This window comes from Cryptotermes secundus, unplaced genomic scaffold, assembly GCF_002891405.2.
Source record: "Cryptotermes secundus unplaced genomic scaffold, Csec_1.0 scaffold1278, whole genome shotgun sequence".
Lineage (NCBI taxonomy): Eukaryota > Metazoa > Arthropoda > Insecta > Blattodea > Kalotermitidae > Cryptotermes > Cryptotermes secundus.
Genome location: NW_019727419.1, coordinates 524,702 through 548,502, shown reverse-complemented (window position 1 = coordinate 548,502; position 23,801 = coordinate 524,702). Strand labels below are relative to the sequence as shown.

Sequence of the window (23,801 nt, the reverse complement as noted above, 5' to 3'; positions counted from 1 at the left end):
GTGACGGCCACAGCACAGCGATCTGTGACGCCTGTTACGGCGACACACAGCGATCTGTGACGGCGACAGCACAGCGATCTGTGACACCTGTGACGGCCACAGCACAGCGATCTGTGACGCCTGTGACGGCGACAGAACAGCGACCTGTGACGCCTGTGACCGCGAGAGCCCAGCGACAAGGCGAGTGGACCTGCGTTAGGGACAGGTAAGTATACATCTCGTATCTGACAAGGTGTTTACATCAATGAGGCACATCGGCTGCTCGCATGAACTGAACTGGCACTGTGTAACATATGTGACGGACAAGAGCACTCCACAAGTTTCACGTCAGCTACAAAATTATTGCATATAATACTTCATACTGTGAAATACGGGTATAGCTTCTCTTGGCTTAATTGTTAGGAATGAGAGAATTTTATCGGATATTTCTTTCCTCTTAACACTGAAGTTTGCGTAGGTTAGCTCAGTAACTCCACCAGACTGTCTAGGCAGTAGGTGTACAGCCAATTAGATCAGAGCCACTCTCTGCTTCATCCAATAAGAGTCAGCACGACAAACATTCAAATAAATCTGCATAAGTAAGATAATTATGAACTCCATCTCACCTTTTATCATGTACGTGCATGAGAATGTACAATCTTCCCCCGAGTATTAAGCCACTAGTGGGTCCACACCTTCTCCTTGTTCATGTCAGCCAGTTCATCGATACAAATCGCCTCATCCATTAAATTAGACGCCAGAGCTACATCATTCCACTTTACTTCGATCCTCCATTTCTTCTAGCAGTAACACTGTTCCATCTGCCGATGTGTTCCTCAACAATGAAATTATAATGATGCGCACCATTCCAGTAACAAAGTGCGACTACTCAGCAGACCGTTTTGAATCAGACCACGCATCTGTTTGTTGTTACCGAAATTCTCCTGCGTTAGTTATCTACCGATCCTACTTCAGCATGCAGACTGTGTAGCGTCGGACTGTAGTGTGATTGAAGGATTGGGAGCATCTCGATTGAAGTGGTCCAGGCCTATTTCAGGAATGTTGATAGAGGGGCTAAGGTGAACAATGAAACCCCACAGGCTGGACAGCCAATATCCAGACAGAGATTCGAAACTAGGGCCTCACAAACTGACTCCCACATGTTCTGTAAGACTGGGTATTACGACTCAGCTCAGAGCAGGAAGAGACCCTAGCAGTTAAATACACATCTACATGTACTATGTATGTAATGCACCTTGCTTTGTGTCTACAGGAACAAAGGCAGCCACACAGCGACAGATTACACTCTGCACGAGCGAGAGGCGCAGTGCTCAATGCTGAACAGTGCGGACGCTGTGGGGCTGGGCCTGAGGAGTGCAGCGGAAAATCAGGGGGGAGCAGAAAACTCAGTGTCTGAAGGAGATGAAAACGCACAGACACTGAGTTTACAGGCTCCTGAACTGAAAGAAAAGGATCCGTCAGCAACAGAAGCACGGCCCTTGAGCGCAAGTTCAAAGCAGGTAAGCCACTGCACCATGCACTGTGAGTGCACTTGTAGCTTGGAGGTTAATACGAGAGCTGGCTGTGAGGATGTAATATTCTGATGATGGGAAATACATTGAGTCGATCCTGGAGAAGTAGAGGAGTTCCGTGCAAACCTCATATACTTGCTATCCTATTGCAAAGATTTCTACGTCCTCGACCCCTGTGTCCGTACATTTATATTTATATTTATGTTTAGACAATGCAGGCTGATGACAATCTCTGTGTAGGCTAAGGCGTGCTATGTTTCCCAACAATCCAGTGAGGGTTTGTTCATTCGTAGCACAGAAGGGATGACAAATGTTCGCGTTTCATCTTCGCTTGCGTAGTTCTGGGTAGGGACAACCTTGAGATGGGCCGAACAGCCCCTTCACCAGTCAAGGAGACTTAGTAAACTTCGATGTCACAAGTTCAGAAAGTTGTTTCGAATTGCAACAGGCCAGGGAGCATCTTCCCGATTGTTGTGGAGAAAGTAAAAGAAAATATTTAGGATGTAACAACAAAATGTAATGTAGCTTGTGGCCAGTTTGCGGGACTCGTCTCTCAGTGGTCATGTGATAAGACGGCGCGCGGATCTTAATACTCATACTAATACTGCTTGCAACTTTAAGTGGGTTACCTGCGTTATCAACATCAACTTCATCGTCTCATTACTGACTCTGAGAAATTTCTACTTACTCAAGAACAGGTTCCATTTACGTAATGCTTGGAGGATACAGCATTTTAAGATCTGTACCGTCGCCATTACTGTAAATGATGGTACCCAAACAATGTTTCAAAACCGTATATATATATCTGTTATCTGGCTTCCTACCAAATGTCGCATGCATGGTCCAAATGTTTTTTTAATCTCCGTCCGACTGACAGAAAAACAAAATATACGTCTAGCAGGTTGATGTTCTGTATCCTACAGAAATATTACCTCAAGTAGTTGCGAGTTTCGAAAATATAATAGTGCACATCATTTCAACATCCTCAATGAAAGGGAGTTAATGTCTTTCGTCCCTCTCAAGTTTATGCATTCGCCATTTTGTAGTAAGCAACACTCGAGATCTCGAACAGTAACATAATTTCAGGTGGATGTGCCTACATACGCGTGTAGCCATAGACATACTGTAATCTATTGAAACTGCGTTCTCAGTAAACCGTTAAGTTCAACTGGAAGGTTTGGAGCACATCAGGAGAGTAATGTTACCATACAGCGATAGTTAAACTTGTGTATATAATGGGCGCAGTTACCAACCTGCGAACACTGAAAACAGAATCTGAGAAGAGTAATTTGGCTAAGAATGCTTCAAGCGACGGCATGTGCCGTCGTTGTGCTATTTCCTGCTTCCTTTCTCTTTAATGTCTCTGTCTGCAAACATGGCCACTTTCTGATTGGCTGCGATGGTTTCAGGTACAAAAGGAACTGGGAGTACCAAAGACTGACAACAGAATGAAGAGACTTGAAAAGGAAAACAGGAGACTAAGGAAGATCCTTAAAAACCCGACAGAAGTAAGCAGGTCTGCGTCATGTAAGAACGGTAATATTCTGTATGGAACAAAATACTAGGTTATAATGACTTGTAAAGTGGTGAAGTCAAGTTTGGAATGCACGTTAACATTCAAGTCTTACAGTTAACTGAAATACCCTACGCTACTTTGTTTAAATCTTCTGTTGTTTGTTACAGAAGCACTGGTTTGTTCCGTAACTTACTCTACCTGTCTTTATTGTGAGATATTTTTCTTTGTTTCATCCTTTTATTTCTGAACATGAGCTTATCCTGTGGCTGGTTTTAATGTCCTCAGGAGCGAGGGAAACAACTTGATGAGGAATTTGAGCCTCCCAGCATGCAAGACGCTCTCTGTCAGAAGAACTACATGAGGAGGATAAAGAGACAAAGCAGGAAAATGGAGGATTTCATTAAAAATCTAATAGCTGTAAGTACTGTCTATCGGAAGAACATAATTTGCATAAAATTTGGTCGCATTTATCTCAGCAACCCCAGTTTATAGAAAACTAAAACCCGAGCGTCACGTATTCCTGACTGGCATGAATAATAATTATGGGTTCTGGATTCGATGAATAAATTTATTAGGCACTCACGAGTGGTAAATAAAATTATTACAACGCTGTAAAGTTTACTGTAAATTTAGCACACAAAATGAAGTCTTCAACATCTGCATGGTAGTCGTTGCTTGGCATTCCTGAACCCACTGTGATATGTTCACCTTTCAGGCGCCTCGGAATAGAACAAGAGACCCTGACAGCACAGCCACTGGCGAGGGCAACAGCCCAGCGACTGGCGAGGGCGAGAGTCCACTGACCAGTGACGGCGAGTGCACAGCCACCAGTGAGGGTGACAGCAAGAGTACAGCCGATTGTACAAGATTAAAATATCGTTCTCCTCGTATCCCTCATTTAGTACTACTATATTTATTCTGGTGTTCAATTATTTCTTTTTACTATTTTCTTTAAGGACCAGTGTAAGGAGTCTGTGTATTCAGTTTTTAAATGCCGCTAATTGTAAAGGCATCATATATAGTATTTTTAGTAGCAAATCACACATAATTTTGAAACATGACACAAATTTATTAAATATGTTTACTAATATTATTATTTCTGGAATAAATATTCTTGTTTCATTTCTCTCTACAATCTCGAGATGGAGGGTGCATGTTCCTCGGAAACATCGGTACCAAAACTACCGAACTACATGGCGTTATAGCTCAAAAGTTACTTCACTTCTATACAAAACACTTCAGTAGCCCTGAACTGTGGACTCAACGACACTCACGCATCACAATNCACATTTTCTCTAGACAGTCAGCACACCAATCCTCCCGTCAGAGAGGATGTTTCATAAGGACTATTGAAGCAAGTATTCAGTTGAAAAAAAAATCTCGTCGTGAGACTCAAGATGCTTGTCGCCAAGACGAATTGATAGGTGGTAAACCGCCAGTCGTAAAGTAACTCTGACTATGACTCTGAAGAATAGTACAGTTGGAAGAGAGCCACCGTTCAGAGAGGGCTTGATCCCTGAAGCACAGGAATAACCATAGTTAGGAGCTGTTATCAGGAAACGGCTAGTGTAGACGATAATAGGCTGAGAATACATGCCTATGTGCACCAATGATTAATAAAGTCTGGAAATTAGCGATAGTGCTGTAGTTAGTTGTAGTTAAGACCCTTAAGTGGTCAATAATTTACATTAAATTGATATAATTATCATTTTTAATAAGATTTGCAAACAGTTTTATTGAGCGTTACCTGACTATACTCCGTGCCATTCGGAACCCACAGGAGCAAAGGTGATAATCCTATTCAACATTTTGAATTAACATCACCGAAAACTCACTTCAGACGTTCCACTCGCCGATAAGACATAATGAATTAAGGAAACAATGACAAGTAACACAACGGCAGTGACTAACTGTGTAACTTATCGTAACATCAACAGTGATGACACAAGGTGCGTTGGTGAAGCTGTAATGTCCTAGACCCATACTTGGGCAGTGATCGGTTTGAACCTCAGTTAGGACACCGGCTGTCCTACATAAGATTTCTCCCAGTTTTCCTCAGTTCCAGTGGGCAAATGCTGGGACAGTACCTTGATTACGTCATACCGATTCCATCCAAATCCTTTATAATTCATCATTCATCCTACCATTCGGTACTGAATGGTCTAGATGCTGAGAGGGTCATAACCTTCCCACGAAGACACTGGTTATTCGTAATAAAGTAAATTTAATGGCTTAGAGGATGTCATGATTTTCCTCAAATTCTTTGTCAGCACAGAACCTTCAGCCTGTTACATGCTTAGCTTGTCTCCACAGTATAACACGATTTCTCGTTCTGGGTGTAAACAGGGCTTCTAGATATGGAAGACAGCAGTGAACACACATATATTGGGTGAACAGTCACAGATAGCCGAAAACGGGTAGCTCTGCATCTTAGGAATTGGACGTACGGTTAACGAACTTTCATTATAATCTGTTCTATGTTCGGAAACTTCGAGGATGCTGATAGAATTTTTTTAACGGAAGTACTTTGGAAAATATTTGGATCTAAGGTTGAAGATAATATTACGCAACCCAGACTCACCTCCAACTATTGCCGAGATCAAGAAAATGTGGATCTATACATTCGTTCCCCACACGTCTTCATGGTGTATGCTTAATAAGTTAAGCACAGGGATAACTTAGCTCATTTTAGCTTTAACCCAGACCTTTGTGATTGATGTAGATCACCAAGTATATTCCGGATTCTGTGAGTCTCTGATGGGCTAGATATGCAGCTACGATGAATTATTCTATGGTATACATAACGACGCGCATGTACTGTCTTCGATCGCTTGGAAACTGGGATCATGGGTTCGAATCCTACTCAGGGCATGGATGTTTAGTTTGTGTGTGTGCATTTTTCTGTGTTTGTGTACATGTAGAGGCCTTGCGACAAGCTGATCACCCGCCCAAGGGGTCCTACCGATTGTGTAAGATCTAGAGAAACCGAAGTGAACAGAGAAGTTCATGGAGGTACGCTTAGGCCCACTGGGGCTGTAGTGCCAAGGGGGAAAAAAAAATACTTAATGACGCAGTCAGCAGATTAGACTACATGATGGCGAATGGTGGCATAAATGAATTGAGGAAGATATAGAAGGAAGCGTTTGTGGAATAATTTGAGGTACTCTCACAGGGAGGTACAGAGGGGCACGGTAAAACCATTCAATAACGCCAGTCAGGATAACCAACGTGCAGGCCAAGGCTCTAGCCCAGTGATTCTCAAACTTTTTACCTTTGAGCCCCCCCTGACAAGAGAAAATACTCTCAGGCCCCCAGCCTGTTTTTTATCAAAATAGAAGTCATGGTGTGTTTGACGTTATATTCAGTTTATTTTGTTTTTCTACATACTATTTAGCAGTTTTTTTTACTCAAAATTAAAGTATCACAATATTAGGCGTACAATAAAAATTAGTTTTAACACTTGCAATTAACCAAAATATGTATTGAAATGAAACGATATTTGACTAACAAGTATTTAATTTTTTTTCTGCAAAGAAAATCAAACATTTAAGTGTCAAAGTTCAGTGTGATGGATGGGCCTGCTTTTGAAAACAGAGTTTATCAAAACGTGGTGTAATATCAGAAATGGCCACTCTAACTTATTTAGCAATATTTAGTTTTGAGCTATACTTTGACTTTATAGCTGCCAAAGCCTGTCTCACATAAGTAAGTTGTTGGAAAGGAATCAGGATCTTCAATGCTTTTTGGCTCAAATTTGGGAATTCCTTGCCAATACATATCCAGAACTCCAACAAAGACAATTCCTAAAAATTTACTTTTTAATGAAGCGGCCTCCGTAGTCTAGGGGTAACGTTCCCACCTCATGACTCAAGGTACGCGGGTTCAAACCAGGCAGAGGTCATGGAATTTTTAAGGGCGGAAAAATTCGGGGAACAAGTCCTCCGGGAGGGACTTTAAGCCGTGTGTCCCGTGTCGTAGATTTACGGCACGTAAAAAAGATTCTCGTGTCTCTAGGAGACCTCTGAGCAAAATTTGGTAACAATTTCCCATCCAAGTAGTTTCCAATTTCTCTGGTAGATGGGGGAAATATCAGGTACCGACAGTAGAAATTAAAGGGGACTCATAATGGACCAATAACTGGTCTAAGTGCATGGAGAAACCCACCCCCTCTAATAATAATAATAATACTTTTTAATGAAGTAAAACTAGTAAGATCGATGAGTTGTTCTTGCTCATTTACATTCAGAGATGATGGCCCAGGAGCATTTTCGAATGGATTTTTAATCCAATTAAATTCATCAAAATCATTGCAAAAGTATTTCTCGAAATGAACTTTCAACATTATGAGATGATCAAGTAGGCAGCTTTTTATGTCCATTGGAAGCACTGGATTATCAACAGAAGAGTCACCCAACATTGTTGATACTATGTTAATCGCTGCTGGTGAAATCAGTGTTTCTGCAATTGTGTGTGGTTTCTTGCATTTAGCAGTTCTATGAGAAACCTGGTAAGAGGCTAAAAGGGCCTTACAAGTCATATTTGTTGTTTTAGCAAATTTCTCTTGTTTGGACTTTAAACCACTAAGCTTTCTGACCAAAAAAATCTTTTGGTTTATTTGTAAACTTCGGATGTTTGGTTTCAAGATATCTCTTTAATTTATTAGGTTTCATATTATCTGCAGCTAAAATACTTAGAAAGATTACACATTGCGTAAATTCTTCATCATTGATCATAGTTTTCGTAAAGCCTAGTGATAAATAGTTCTCATCGTAACTTCTTGTTTTCACACTCCGAGTAGCTTCTTTCCCACCACTAGTTGAAGGAGCACTGGTGTCTTCATTTCTATCACTAATCAGGAAACGCTTCATGATCAATTGTTCATAATCAAGTCAACTTCAAGAGGTAAACAAATAAACACAACTGCACTGCAACATTGAATGCATAAGAACACAACATCAAACAGGCATAACCGTCGATCACCATTGGGTCTGGCGACAAACTGCCTGCTCCTTGCCCAACAGGCTCCAATGAGATGACATAAGTCACTGCTTTCAGTTGCGCGTGTACAGTTCTGCCTGGAAGAGGATGCGGCTGCTGCCAAACTATCAACGCTGTCTCTGGCATATGTGTTTTATAATTGCCGGTAAAGAGAATAATTATTAGTAATTTTGATATTCATGACAATTAAAGCCTGTACTCATCAAAAGTCTTTCTATATGTATTTTTATTTTTTGTTACTTTTCTAATTGATTTAGGGCAGTTTTAATTTTTATCTGTAGGAAAGTATGCTGCGCCCCCCTTTCAAGCCCTTCGCCCCCCCCTGGGGGTCGCGCCCCACAGTTTGAGAGCCACTGATGTAGGGTATTGGTGGGAAAGCCAGAAAGAAATAGACCGCTGGGAAGACCAAGGTGTAGGGGGAGTGGACAATATTAAAATGGATCTTTGAGAGATGGGATGGTATGGATTGGAATGATCTGGCTCAGGTTATGGACCACTGCAGGCTCTTGTGAACACAGTGATGAACCTTCGGGTTCCATAAAATGCTTGGAAATTTTCAAGTAGCTGTAGAATTGGCGGCTCCTCAAGAAGGGCTAAGCTCCATGAGTAAATAAGTAAGAACATATACAGCCTTTAATAGCATTGCAGCATCTTTTATGTCATTTCAGCGTCTTGCACTCAAAAAGCATCAGTTCTAACATTCTGTCCTTGAGAAGAGATTTCCACATGACAAAGCTTTGCCTTACCGTCAGCAATCAGCTCAAAGAATTCTTCCTCCAGCTGAACTCTGAACTACAGGGACTTAAAATGTAGTATTTAAGAGACTAAAGATTTTCCTCTGGCATATATGTACTCAGTCAGCAGTTGCAGCCTTATGCAATAAAGGTCATATGTGTAATTCACAGTGTTTGTCTTTTCACACTCACTAACATGTGAAGTACTAACGATAGATAATATAAATACAAGGGTTTGTTGATCAGTATTTGTTGTAACATTACTTATATTACTTCAATGTTTATTGCCTCAGGCAGTGTGATGAAACGTGTCATTTTTACACTTTTAAATTATGCAGATGGTGACTTGTTTCACTTGTGACACATTTCCTTAAGTTGGCATATACATTGTATATATCCAGGAATTACAGAGCAGGCACTGGCTACCGCAGACCTGGTTACTACCATGGTACAGTGTCAAGTGGTCTTAAGGGAGGCTGTTGATGATTGACTTTGGGTGTGTTATTTGTGGCAGATGGCGTTACGACTCGATGACCAGCTGAATACAAAAATCAAAACAGTTAACATTTTAAGACAAGTGAGTTGATCACAGCCTTAGTGCATCATATTTGCCAATGCATAAATCTTTGTAATTTATATGGACATTTCAGAGGGGACAACAGATGTCTTATGCATTGGGAAATATGATCAGCCACAGGACAGAATGGTCAATTTTCAATTATTGACTTGCACATATACACTTTGTGTTGTAAGGGACTGAAATAGCACAGTCAATATAGCAACTGGCTATGGGCTGGACAACTCAGGAGTTGGAGTTTTGAGTCCTGATAGGGTCAAGAATTTTCTCCTTGTTCTCCATACCAGCTCTGGGGCCCACCCAGCCTCCTATCCAACAGGTACCAGGGACTCTTTCCCTAGGAGTAAAGTGACGGCCATGAAGCTGACTATTTACCTTCAGGTAGTGCCAAGGTCAAGGAAATTTGGATCTGTAAATCCACTCCCCCATAGGCCTTCATGGCTGTGCTTAATTAGTAAAGCACAGGGACAAATTTGCCTTTTTTATGGTAAGCTCACAGAACTGTAGGCTTCACATCCACAGATTCACAGATCCTGTGGATTTTTGGTTGCATGCCACTGGGTTGTTATATGACTCATCATATAAATAGAGATACTGCATCAGCTGAATCAGTTTCTACAACTTTGTGCTTTGTAAATTCATTCTATATAAACTAGTAACAAATACATATTACAGTGATTAAAATACCCCACCCACCTTGTGACAGTTGTTGGAAGCAGTGGGCTAGCCTGCCAGGTGACAGACACGTGGGGGCTTAGCTGACAGGGTGGTGGCACAAGGTAAGATGTTACCTACTCTGCTCAAACCTGCATAATACTGAGGGAGCAGCGCAGTGAACAGTGCCCTTGGGATATAAGGCAATCTCCCATTGTATCTAACGCTCCCCTCATATGTGGGGTGGTAAACATTTCCCTAGCTGCTAGTGGGATGACAATTAATAGGAAAATGTCAGAAAGGGCTACTTTGATAGTCCCAGATGATTCAAACCAACTATCTGGCTCTGTCAAGATCAGATATAGCACATTTGAGGTTTCCTTTGCAGAGGCCCCTAGATCCTCTGTTGTGATATCAGAGGGCTCAGTTGCTGGGTGTCGTATCACTGGGGGCTCTGTTAAGGGGTCTACAGAGAGGGAAGCTGAAGGATCTATCTTGGTGGTGGTGAGGAACCTGACCATGCAGAATTGGAATGGATCACGGAAATAGCAGGCCAGGAAGAGGAAGGCTCTTCTCAAGGCTGCTGAGGGCTTATCTGAAAGCCCAATTGTGGGTCCATCTTGGAGCGGCGACGGGGACACTCATGCCCAGTCAGTAAATGACAGAGGAGCTGATGATACCACACCATCAGTAAGCCAAGAAGAGACCTAGGGCTGCCAGTAACATGGCCACCAGCTATGCTCCAGTGGTAGAAACCTTGCTGAAGGTGAACATCACTGCAGAGAAGTTGTGAACAGGTTGATGGAGGGTCGGGCTGGAGAGCTATAGGATTCCCAGACAGATGGCTATCCCTCTCTTCCATGAAACTTTCTTATGACATGGAGTGGCGCATGTTATGTATGCTGCTCACTGAACTAAGGGATAGCTCATATGAGTCATTCCAAAGCTCAGACCTTTGGAGGGAACAAGCCTGCGGGTTGTGCAGATTGAATGGCTCCCCAAACTCCAGAGAATGATGGCATGCTAATGCTCCAGTTGAAATGATTGGCATTCTCAGGATATATTTACAACAGCAAAATCCGGGCATGAAGACAGGCACATAGCAGGTTTACAACCGTGGGCTAGGCTCCTGTGATTGGATCTGGCTTGTTCTTGGCACAGACAGTGCCTTGACCAAGGTTCTGAGAGCTTTAAATTTCAAGGCATTATACAACATGTGACAGTTAGTGTTTAAGCCAGTCAGAGGCATGAAAAAGGAGACAGGACAATAACCTTCACAGTTACATAAATACAAGGTGTGGCAATAAAGAACCCGGATTACTTTTATGACTCATTTCCGGCCACGTCATTGACGAAGAGGAGGGTAGGGCATTGACCCTTGGACTTCCCTCTACCGTCACACAAAGTTTCATTCACGTGCATCGGTTAGTCTGGCCGCGACCATTGTTAGAAGCGGATCGTGTTTCTGAGCTCCGTCGGAATAATGCTGAGTGCTAATGCAGAACAACGTGCTAACATCAAATTCCTCACAAAACTTGGAAAATCTGCCACTGAAACTTACAATTTGTTGACAGAAGTATATGGTGATCAGTGTCTATCTCGCACGCAAGTTTTCGAGTGGTTTAAGAAGTTTATGGAGGGTAGGAAAAACGTCGGGAACGATCCAAAATCGGGCCGNATCTGTGAAGAGGTATTTGGCAAAAAACAACATTCCAGTGATGGAACATCCACCGTATTCTCCGGACCTAGCACCGTGCGACTTTTTTCTCTTCCCAAAAATCAAGTCTGCGCTGAAAGGGACCAGGTTCGAGTCCGTGGATGCAGTGAAAGCAAAAGCGACGCAACTCTTGAAGAGCATAACACAAGATGACCTGCAGCACTGCTTCCAACAGTGGAAAATTCGCATGGAGCGGTGTAGGGATCGGGGAGGGGACTACATTGAAGGGGATAACATTTCGACTGTCTGATTTTTTTTTAATAAAGGGTTAGAGCATGAATCCGGTTTCTTTATTGTATTCTTTATTGTATGAGTACAGGTCTCTCTGCAGACCAATTTGCAACAAAGTAAAGCAGTCACATTGGATACTGTGGAGTAGACAGATATATCCTACAGGAACTACAGGCCTTCAGAGGCAGGGTGAATGGTTTAGGAGGCTGTTGAAGTACCTTATTTTACTGTACTTGTACGGTAGAAAGACATACCTCGTAGGGCATGTGTATGTACCTCAGGTATAGATGCGATAAATTTTGCCTCTGTGTTGCACGGATGTTTTGGCAGTTCTGGTGAAGAATAAGGTCTATGGTAAGAGGATAGAAGTGGTGTGCTCTGCATACTTGCCTCTTGACAGCAGGTCCACTGGTGGAAGTCATAATTTTTTAGGGAGAATATGGGGGGTTCAGACTGTCAATCCCAAAGGTATGGATTTACAGGAGTACCTGGGTACTGCAGATTTAGAGTTACTGAATTAAGGAGATAACCAACCTTCCTCACAGACAAATAGGGAGTTACAGACCTGGCTGTGTTTTGACAAGCTGGTGAAAAAAATCTTAATGGCAGGTGTCACCAGAACATTCATTATTGGATCATGGGCACATCCTCTATAGATTTTTTTTTATTGCTAGTGGGATGGGACTAAGTCCCTTGTACTGCGGACACGTCTGGCCTATTGTACCAGCCACAGAGGGTGATAGGTGAGGGTGATTGTGGAGCAATTGGTGGAATGAAGATTGGCAGAGGAAACCGAAGTACTCAGAGAAAACATGCCCCAGCACCACTGTCCATAAATCCCACTTGACCAAACCTGGGCCACTGCAGTGAGAAGCCAGCGACTAACCACTTGAGCTATGGCGTGGCCTCTATAGGTTGGTAAGGTAACGAGGAAAAGGTGAACTACAGAAATCTGTGGACTACCTGCTGAGCCTGGAAATGATGGATAGGCTCGAGGGTTTTCCAGTCCACTGTGGCAACTGCCACTTAACAAACAACAGCGAGCAAGGAGGAGGTTCCTGGTAGAGCATGCAGTTAGAGAGAAAACTAATGAATAAGGTCAGAAGAACTGGAATACATTCTGATTGGGGAACAGTAAAAAAACTCATTTTTTTGAGGGAATTATGCTTTCTATATCAAGATGTAAACTAAAAGTGACAAGACCAGCAACAAGTATGATAAGAAGGTAAAGCTATCGCCTGAAACGGCTTGAAGGCCCATAGGGTTGTGAGACGTCGAGGTTTCCACAGTCTCACAGATAGCAGTGAGATTGTCAGCCTTATGTGCCGGCCGTTCTTTAGCCCTAGAAGATACACGGCAATCCCTGGTACTTATTTCTGTTGGAGGCCGAGTCGACCTCAGGGCCGTAGTGAGGTTGGATTAAGCCGTTTTAAAAATCCAATGACCTCATCGGGAATAGAACCCGCGACCTTCCGGTTTGTACCATAGTGCCTGTAGCAATTATAACCCCTGCAACCAAATACGTAAGTAAGAAATTACTGTTACAGAATGCGAGAGAATATGCTGTTTTCTCTTGAGAGGTGTGGCAGCGGTAGTAGAGTACGAACAATCCATAAAACCGGGAGACTTTTCTAAGAACTGAATGCTCATTAGAAGCAAGGTTTCTACTACAAAATCAATTATACACAGGAGTATGATTTTCAATTGCATGCTCAACCCCTCAGTATGGAGCGGTGTTCGCATACTGCGCTGTATTTTTGTTGTATTGAATATATGAAGCTATAAATTTACGTTGACTTCAAACTAACTATTCCCAATTGCTCATTATCGGACACATCTACTTCAGGGTAGTGCAATATGTACTGCTGGTCGTCTGCAGCACAGTCATTTTCCAGGTACATGCTTTGAAATGTCTCGCGAATCCAAGATTCCACATGTTAGGCGTTAAGTCCCTAAATATTTAAATTTTCCACGTTCATTACAGAACTTTCCCAAATAGGAATAATAGCCTAACAACCAGAACCGGCCTTACTACGCCCAGTACGCATCGATAGCTTGAGCCCCATATCTAGTGGCAAACCCACGAATCTATGACCATTGCATGACCTGGAAACGGCAAGGGAGTGTTGGAGCCGCTGGAGCATGTCGTATGTAGCAGGCGTACGTTCAGGAAGTTTGTGTTGTGTTGGCAAGAGTATGCGGTAAATATTAGCTAAAGTGTTTTATAGTCAACAGGATGCAGCAAAATATGAGATACAGAAGATGGCGTTTTCAAGCAGCGAAGTGTTTGATTTTAATCATATTCTAGACAGTTATGGGATGTTACCGAGAAGGTAGTTAAGTGACCGAACAGTTATCAAAAGAAGAGCAAATTTGGAAGTGTACGTAGTAGTGCACTTAAATTCGTATTTCATTATGGTTTTATAAGTTCCTAGTTTTATTGAATTTATGGCAAAGAGCAACATTGAAAGGGATGCCATTTTTCTTAATCATTAATTTATTAGCGAACGTGGATTTTTTATGGCTATTATGCTTACAAAACTATATAACATATATAACTTAACCCGTCACTTTTCAAATCGAAATCTTAGCAGAAATAGTGTAATTTACATAGTGAAATGGAAAGAGTAAATATAAACAGAAGTTATGCTTTTCTGTTGTATAAATTTTGAGTGGCAATAAAGATATGTTAGAATGTATTTCCTCTTACAATTTCGCATTAATATGGTAGAAACACAATATTGGGAGTTATTCAAGAGAGAATTAAACTCAGCCATTGATAAGAACTACAAGTTTGAGTGTACCATGGCTGAAGAAAATAACTTGTAGTTATTATAAATGGTAAGTGTTGCAGTTGGAATTATATATTTCTCACTTGTCATAATGGCTTATTAATGAGGATGTATTTATAGATCTGTAGACAGATTTGTGCTGCATGTGTCAGCTGACGTGATAATGAAGTGTCACTGAGCAGGTTGGTGTAGTGGTGATTATCTAGAGTTGTATTTTGTAGACACTGAGGCACAGGTTACTATGACAAAGGTTTTTTTATATATATATCTTTTTTTCATCAGTCCTGTCAGGCAAATGCTGGGATAGTACCTTCATCCACCCATGACAACTTCCAAATTCTTTCCAGTCCATTATCCTTTGGTCATCCTACCATTCAGTGCTGTATGTCATGAAATGAAACACAAAGAATGAAGTGTATAAAATTAATCACTCTTTGCTATTCAAAGCAGGTAGTCTTGTACGAGCCTCTTATCAATCCACATGAGGCTGTAATTGGCACTGACTCCATGAATGTAGCTTCAGTAGTTAAATTATAATATTTGTGGTCAGTTCTTCTACACCACTTTAACGTCCCATTTGCATAAGCTCTGCTTTTGGTAAGCATTGAAGCTGGTGCTATGTCAAAAGCGTGTGTATTCATATTCATATTCATATTTATTTCAAGTTCAGTTGATCCATACATGAGTTGAAAGTACAAACTGTTGGATATAGAACGTGTCACAAAGTAAATACTAGTCTAAGTTCCCAATCATTGGAACAGAGTCAAAATACCCGATAAGAACGATATATGATACAGTACACACATTATTAAAATTTCATTTAAATACAATAAGATAAAACCATAAATTAAAAGTACCAGTAACATATGTATTCAACAATGACTTTANAAAAAAGCAGCGGTCCAAGAATTGACCCCTGCGGAACACCGTGTTTGATCTTACCCCACTCTGAGGTCCTCTTAACTTTTACAGAGTTCTCTTCAATAAGGACTCTTTGATATCTGTCTTTAAGATATGATTTCATTAACAAGTTAGCACTTCCAGTAATCCCATAAAATTCTAATTTCTTCAATAATATATCGTGATTAACACTGTCGAATGCCTTTTCTAAATCACAGAATATACCTCCCACCACAGACTTGCTGTTCCATGCTTGTAGAATGTACTTTAATAAAGTAAATATGGCTTTCTGAGTGGAGGAATTACTTCTAAACCCAAATTGATCTGTAGATAATATATTATTATTAACGACATGTTCTAATAATCTTGCTAGTATAACTTTCTCAAATATTTTTGAGAAGGATGTCAATAGTGAAATTGGTCTATAGTTCTTAATATCTTTTTTATCACCCTTCTTATAAATTGGTTTTATTATGGAATATTTCAATCGAGATGGAAATTTACCTGATAAGATTACTCTGTTGCAAATATAATTTAATGGGGCAACAATATATGGAGAGCTTATTTTTAGTATTTTGAGGGAGATTTCATCGTATCCAGATGAATTTTTAGGTTTGAGATCTTTGATTATTTTTGCAATCTCCTTAGTCGATGTCCGTTTCAGATCTAGTTTTGGAAAAGGTTTCTTAAAGGCTTTGAAAAGGTAGTCCATACAGTTCTTATCAGGAATATCATTCCTATTTATATTAGATCTTATTTTATCTACTACAGAGAGAAAATAATTCTGGAAAACATCAGCTATATCACTGCGCTTTTCTCTTGGAGTCTCTGAATTATATGCATCTATGAATTGCAATAATCTATTGTCTGATTTTTTCCCTGTTATGGTTTTAACAATTTTCCACGCCATTACCATTTTATTACTTGAATTAGTTATTAGTCTATCATAATTAAGTTTTTTTGCTGCTTTTATTACCTCTGTTAAAGTTCTACAGTATAAATTATAATGCTTCTTTAGATTATTATCCTTATGATTCCTACAATGTAAATAAAGTTCTCTCTTATGTTGACACGAGACTTTTATACCAGTAGTTATCCAATTATTATTTTTACACTTATCTCTTGTTATTTTTTTTAATGGGAAACTGGTATAGAAGACTCTTTGTGTCATCACACTTGCAACAGAAGGGTTATGTGTATTATATTACTAATGAAGCATTTACAGATACATTCTGGATACCATCCATACCAATGTAAAATAAATGGTAAAACATTTTCATAACTTGTTTATGTGAAAGAAAATGTTAACTCAGTAAAGTGAGGCCTGCTCCTTTTCTTGAAAAATGTGTACTAAACACAGTAGTTAATCATCTACACAACAGTTTCTATTAGTGTGTCAGCACATACTCATTAGTCTTTATTTGTTAAAGCTCAGCATGTTTCAATAATTATTGATTGTCATCAGGTGTAACAAATATTACAAATAAAAAGAATTAAATAATTGCCTCTGTTAATTTTTGTTGGAAATTGAATCCAGTTCCAACAATGTCCATCATGCTAAGTATACAAGATAAAGTGGAATGCATAATTATGTAAAGTTCTTAACATTAAGAAATGTATGGTGGTAGTAGGAAGTAGCTTAAAGCATGGTGTAATGATGGAAATTTTGATTTGTTTCATTCTCGTCTGTCACACTGACAAATTACAAGGACAAAACAACTCTGTCCAACAACACAGCATGCCACAAACAAACACAGGATGATACCAAGAATCTCCTTCTCAAGATAGACAGGCGGCACAAGTTCAGCCCCCATCAAGAAAGACAATAGGAGAAGGGACACGAACCTACCTGGTTTATAAATTTTAACTTAAATAACAAAGTTTTAAAAACTTTAATATACCAAGAAAGCTGCTGTAGTTGTGGAAAAGTTGGATTTTGTATATATTGTGCATTACAAACATTATATATACAGGGTGTCCCAGGAGGAATGTGCCAAACTTCGGGAGGGTGTTCCTTATGTTAAAGTATGCCGATATAACCCAAAACACCTATGTCCAAAGTTGAACGGTTACGGAGATAATGGCCCAAGAAAAGTGTGGTCTTCTGGCAGGTCCAAGCACTGTACCTCGCTGTACCTCTCAGCTGAGAGCCCTTATCTATGTTTGTCCTTGAGTGCGATGATACTCCCTAGCCGTGCTTATGTAGTTGGCTCATACCAGAACGCGCAGTCAGCACGTTACGTCATCGCTCGCCAGTCATGTGTTATGTATACTGCTTGGAAACCTAAGGACAATTATGACATGGCGAGCGAGTATTTTGTACTTCAATTTTATGGCTTTCCGTCACTCACAAGTTAGTTTGATGTTACGTACATTATTAACGTTACAGAATCCACATATTCCTGCCAGTTTTAATATCTATTTTGTAATCAACAAGTGTGTAACCCCGGTCAAAGTTTGACACTTCTCTGGCCATTATCTCCGTAACCGTTCAACTTTGGACATAGGTGTTTTGGGTTATATCGGCATACTTTAACATAAGGAACACCCTCCCGAAGTTTGGCACATTCCTCCTGGGACATCCTGTATATGTATTTTAACACTCAAAACACCCATTGTGATAGTTGTTTCCAAAAAGTATTGATGTCCCTCTGATGATGGTCTATAGGAACCAAAACATGTAAGGGTGTTAAGTTTTCAAGTAGTAAAAACTTCAATAGTCACATTGGAGGGAGTTGTTTTGTCTTTTTGTGGAAATTTTATTGCACTACAGTTCAAGGTAAGAGTTTGTTATGAAACACTTGGTGTTAATCATACACTGTGGACTTGTATATTCTTCTTGTATTAGTCGATAGTGTGAAGATGCTGCTAGTTCTGCTGTGTAGATGGTTAACCATGACAGTTTATTTACAAGCATGCAAGAGGATGCAAAAACTGAAGAGTGTTATAAACATTCCATGGTAAAGAGCACTTACCCACTTAGGAATCTACTCAGATATAAGAATTTATATATGAAAGCTATAAAATTCTTTGGGTAATCATGTCATTCATTAACTGATACAGAAGAACAGTGTTTGTGATTTGATGATTCTCAGGTTCTCATATGCATAAGATTATTCTGGTTGCCTTGGAACATACGATACATTTCCTGATCTGCATTATAAAGTGGGATGCTTGTTATGTAACTTGATTAGGACATTATTTCTAATTTTTTTAATTGTGTTCTTTCAAATATTCCAAATATACTTGTGGGAGCCACCCATATTGAATCAAGTGCTAGCCGATCAGCACGGCTAACGAGGACCTCTCCTGCCAGGTGTCAGCACTCAGCGCCAAGTGGGCCCACCCTTGCTTCAGCTCCGGGGATCCTCACCCCAGCTCCAGGAAACACCGTCCGTGCAGCAGGTTCCTCTCCCGAGATGATGCTGCATTCACCATCGCCACTACAGAGGTCTGCCTCTTTATTCATTGTCATGGTGGGCGAACCAATGGGTATTGGAGCTGCCATGGCTCGGCCTGATCATCCAGCACTTGATTCGATGTGGGTGGCTCCCACGTCCTGTTGTTTTTATGACTGTCATTATTTGCTTGTTGCTGCACAGGTTGAATTAAGTATTGATAATGATGTGGCATTGTTTTTTTCATTCATAATGTTTATGGTGAGTTCTGATCATTGCATGGAAGTTACATTAAATAGCATGGAATAAGAGGATTGTTGTGAATGATGAAGGGGGAAACATATGGAAGAGATCAGACATGACCTATTTTGAAGTACTTTCCCAGCATTTGTCTTGTAGAACTACAACTACGTGTATTTTAAAACTATATTATTTGATGTGTGAAGTATAGGTGCTGAATGCCCTACTGAGATTAGAAGTGGGTACTGTGTTTATGACAGTCAGTTAACTTAGTACACTAACATACTTTATAGCACAGTATGGATGCTGTGAAGCCAGAGCTTGATTCAGATGGTGAGCTATAGCGGTACCCCATTTCTTTCCAAGAGGACTTTGAATTTGTAGACATGAAAGATACCCCTTCTGTATGGAAGGAAGTGAAGGTGAGTTATTCATAGTTTGCATCTGAACTAATGACCATTTAGTGTCTCTCTTGTGTCCAGTTATTTTGTGGAGCAGTTGTATTAAGAGCTAACAGTTGCCCTGTCTGTGAAATTTCTTTCTACAAAAATTCATATTGTGGTCTTCCAGTTTATGACATTGTGTAGTTTACTCGTATAGTCAGTATGTTCTGGAGAAATGTATATCATCTTCAGGCTGGCTTCTACTCTGAAGAAGGGGGAAGTATGTTTCTTTGAAACACTGGTAACCATCTAGCAAACCACATGGTAGCATAACCAAGGAGACTACAATATGAAACATCAGTGCTTTTAAAACCTCAAACCTTGTAATCATTTTACTTGCATGCTGTCAGAATGATCCAGAGAACAATGCTGTATTTAAAGAAGAGAAAAAGGGTGATGTTATTGTTGAGGAGCATGAAACAGCCATTGATGGAGAGGATGAAATCACATGAGTAATGTAAAATTTTCTGTGAATGAATTTGCATGCCATGTGTGTTTGCTATCGTATTCTGTTTGTTGATATGTTATTTCATTGTTACATGATATGATAATGTAACATATTTTATGAAGATTTATATTTAGCTTTCTTATCTTACTTCATCCACTTATGGATTTCAAATCCCTTACACACTTTGTATTTTATCATTATTAGATGAGTGATGAAATGCCTTCTGAATTTCTGCTGACCATCTTCCAAAATTAACTTGCCTCAAGGAAGCAGGTAACTTATTTTTCAGGTCCTGGAAATAATCCACACTATAGGAGACATGGAAAATGAAATTTAAATGTCACAGAATTTATGTTATTGTGAGGTGCATTTAAATGCTTGAGGACATTACGTTCTACAGTTTCTGTAAAACTGTGTGAAGTGTGGTGATTTAATTACAGATCATTCATTCATCCAGTAATTCTCATTCAGTATGTGTCAAACAGAGTTGTGCTTACTGTGTAACTTACTTGTGTGACAGGCACTGTTTTCCTTCCTGCAGCGTTGATGATTATGAGGCTATAAAGTTTTTTTTTGTTTGACTGAATATAATCATCAGAAATTTCCTTATCCAAATGGTTATAATACCTGTATGTATGGATTGTTGAATGATAATGATAAATAATATATTAATATATTCAGTGTTGTTTAGCTGAATAATTAAACTCTTGAGACACGTGTGGCAACTTTCAGGACAGATGTAGCTGAGTGACCTGTTATAAATACATATTTATTTTGCAGGATTCAAGAAAACGTCTGTGTCCCAGATCCATTTTCTGGTTCAAACAGGGCATGTATATTTATTAAAAGAAATTCTTTTTCAGCACATTGTATGTTAATATTAGACCGCTCAACAGTTATATATAGTTTTTCGTACTATGTGAGTGATTTGAAATGAACAGGAAATATGTAACAGTATATTTATATTATATGAAAGGCAAGATCTCTTACCAGAACTTAAAAGAAAAATAACAGTATTTTGAGAAGATGGAGTGAAAACAAATTCCATTTGGGTTCTGTTCTTTTCTACTGGTAAATGAAGTAGACAGTGAAATGTTTTTTGTCCTGTGTGTCTGATTCTTTGTAATGGTAAGCACTGTGTCTACCTATCTATGACAGTTGTTCGAATGAAACACTTTCACTTGTTAATTTGGACATAGACATCAATGATGTGATGGTGCACTGGTTCTACAAGTAGTCCAGTGAGTTCATTGTGGACAGGAACCATCGAGTGGCACATCAGTGGGATGTGTGTGCCAGTGCCCACAGGGTTTGTTTTTGTGGTCTCTGCTTCTTCACCCAGTGCTAACCCAGAATCTATTCATTTTGAACAACCCTCAGGCATTGGAAATACTTTTGTTTAGAGTGTTAAGAGTGACTTTTATGCATTCAAAATGAGTTTGAATTCCATAACAGATAGCAGTAGAAATTAAATCAATCAGATCCATGATTGTTGTTGGTTTCAACTGTTATAACAAACTATAATACAGCATTTGGAAGAAAGATTAATTTATTAAATTGACTGTGGTAGTAGAACCCAAAGATTCACCTCGTTCAATATCAAGGCTTGCCTTTAGACATGATAAGGGACCAGTTCTATGTTTCCTGTACTCAGAACTCGATTAGTTTTAATGTTATCCACCATCTCCTAGATTTTCAAAGTGCTTCCCAAGTTCGTCACCAAAATCTGATGCACATTTCTCGTCTCTCATCTGATCCACCAGTCTAACCTATAGCAAATGTCTTTGATTTCACTATTACCTTTGTAGTATTAAGTGACATGTAAAATCAAGCCCTGTTTTAGCCTATTATGAACTGAAATACATATCAGATAAATCTGTATGTATGAAATGCTTAGGTATGTTTCTGCTCCTCACCAGTTGGAACAAATTCCCAGGAATGCCGATGGAGGTGCCACTTGATGGCTGCTTACAGGGAACACACATGAAGCAGATAACTACAGAGAACATGTATGAGAGCACATCAGAGCAGTGGCATTCACATCTGCACAGAAAGTAAATTGCCATCCGGAAATGGTTCATACAGTTTCTGGATGTGGCCAGATTTACCATTTTTTTTTCTCACTACTGTATTCAAATGAGGCAAATAAGCTAGAATATGGACAACTTTATATTTTTGATCCTGCTGAAGCAACAAGATGGCTTGAAAACCAATCAAACCAGTAGTGTATGGCTAAAGCAATGCAATGATTGAACGAGATGCTGTGACAAGTTAACCCATTTGCTGAATTGTATAAACAGATGCATCAGATGGATTGAAATGTATGAAAAAAAAAAAGAAATGAATAAAGTCTCTTCCTAGTGTTGACTTCTGGCTTTCTCACTAGAATCCTATATGTATTCCCCTTCGTCCCTGTGCATGCTACATGCCTGTCCCAGCTCATGCTCCTTGACTTGATTATTCTAATTATATTTTCTGAACTTGTAAGTTATGAAGCTCATCGTTATGCAAGTTCCTCCTCTCCTACCACTTAATCCCTCTTTAATCCAAGCATTCTCTTCAACACTTTTTTTCTCGACTTCATTCTGATTATGTTCTTCTCTTAATGTCAGCGACCATGTTTCACATCCATACAAAACTACAGGCAAAATCATAGTTGGGCATGTTAAAAAGTTTTACATAAATACAAACTATAAATGTACAAATTCTGAAAACAGTGTCTTGCCACTTTTTTTAAGTAGTCAGCTTAAATGAAATCCATACTTTGAGCTTTATAATTATTTCTTTTCAGTGGTAATTTGAACTTCATTGAAGTTTGGATTTGGGACTAATGGTTCAGTGTTGCATGTATCAATCTTCATAAATTTGTCAGGAACATGAACATTAATTACCTTCCTGAAGTGATCTCACTATATCGAAATTGTATTTTGATACCCTCCCCCCCAGTCAGTGGCTTCCAAGTACATATAACTACATCATCATTTCCAGTGTTAGGCCTATCTAGACCTCTTATTAATATTACAAAAGAGAATCCTGCGAGTTCTATAATTGCTATTGGAATTTATAGTTAACTCATAATTTTTTCATTCATTTTACAGAGTCCTCTTCATGCAATGCATTTCTGCTTTCATCAGTTTCCACTCACTATCTCTACATACAGCTCATTATTTTTATATTGGATAATTGAAAACTTATATAATGTAGAATAATTGTCAATAACATGTACAAGAATATATATATGTTTTTATGCTTTTTACTGTAGATAATTTGAAATTATCCTGTTTTCTTGGACCTTCCTAACAACATATTCTGAAGAAAAGTTGAAGAGCATTGGTGTTAAAGCATCTCCTTGTTTCAGACAATTGTGAATAGGAAACTTGTCAGACAAATATTGATCTACACAGCCTGACTAATTTCATGGATATAAGAACTTGATGAGACTGCTATACAATACTTCCTTCATAACTGAATGAGGGACTTTCTTCAAGTCTGTGAATAGCTGATGTACCATCTCTGTATACTCCCATTTTCTGTTCAGTATTTAATGAATGCAAAAAATCTGATCAGCAGTTGTTATGTTAAAACTCACACTGATGATACCCAATAATTTCTCATCTACATATGGACTCAACTTAGAAAGAT

At 39.5% G+C, this 23,801-nt stretch overlaps 1 protein-coding gene and 1 long non-coding RNA gene across 2 annotated transcripts; both read left to right on the top strand.

Moving 5' to 3' along the window:
* Positions 1-6: 6 nt before the first annotated feature.
* On the top strand, positions 7-4,120 carry LOC111864801. Its single transcript, XM_023852316.2, has 5 exons — positions 7-205; positions 1,253-1,499; positions 2,921-3,019; positions 3,313-3,444; positions 3,743-4,120. Exons 2-5 carry the CDS (start codon positions 1,314-1,316, stop codon positions 3,980-3,982), a joined length of 657 nt encoding a protein of 218 aa, XP_023708084.1. The 5' UTR covers positions 7-205; positions 1,253-1,313; the 3' UTR covers positions 3,983-4,120.
* A 14,189-nt stretch (positions 4,121-18,309) lies between these two features.
* LOC111864798 lies at positions 18,310-22,526 on the top strand. Its single transcript, XR_002842855.1, has 2 exons — positions 18,310-19,690; positions 22,057-22,526. It is a non-coding gene; the product is annotated as an uncharacterized LOC111864798 (long non-coding RNA).
* Positions 22,527-23,801: the final 1,275 nt, after the last annotated feature.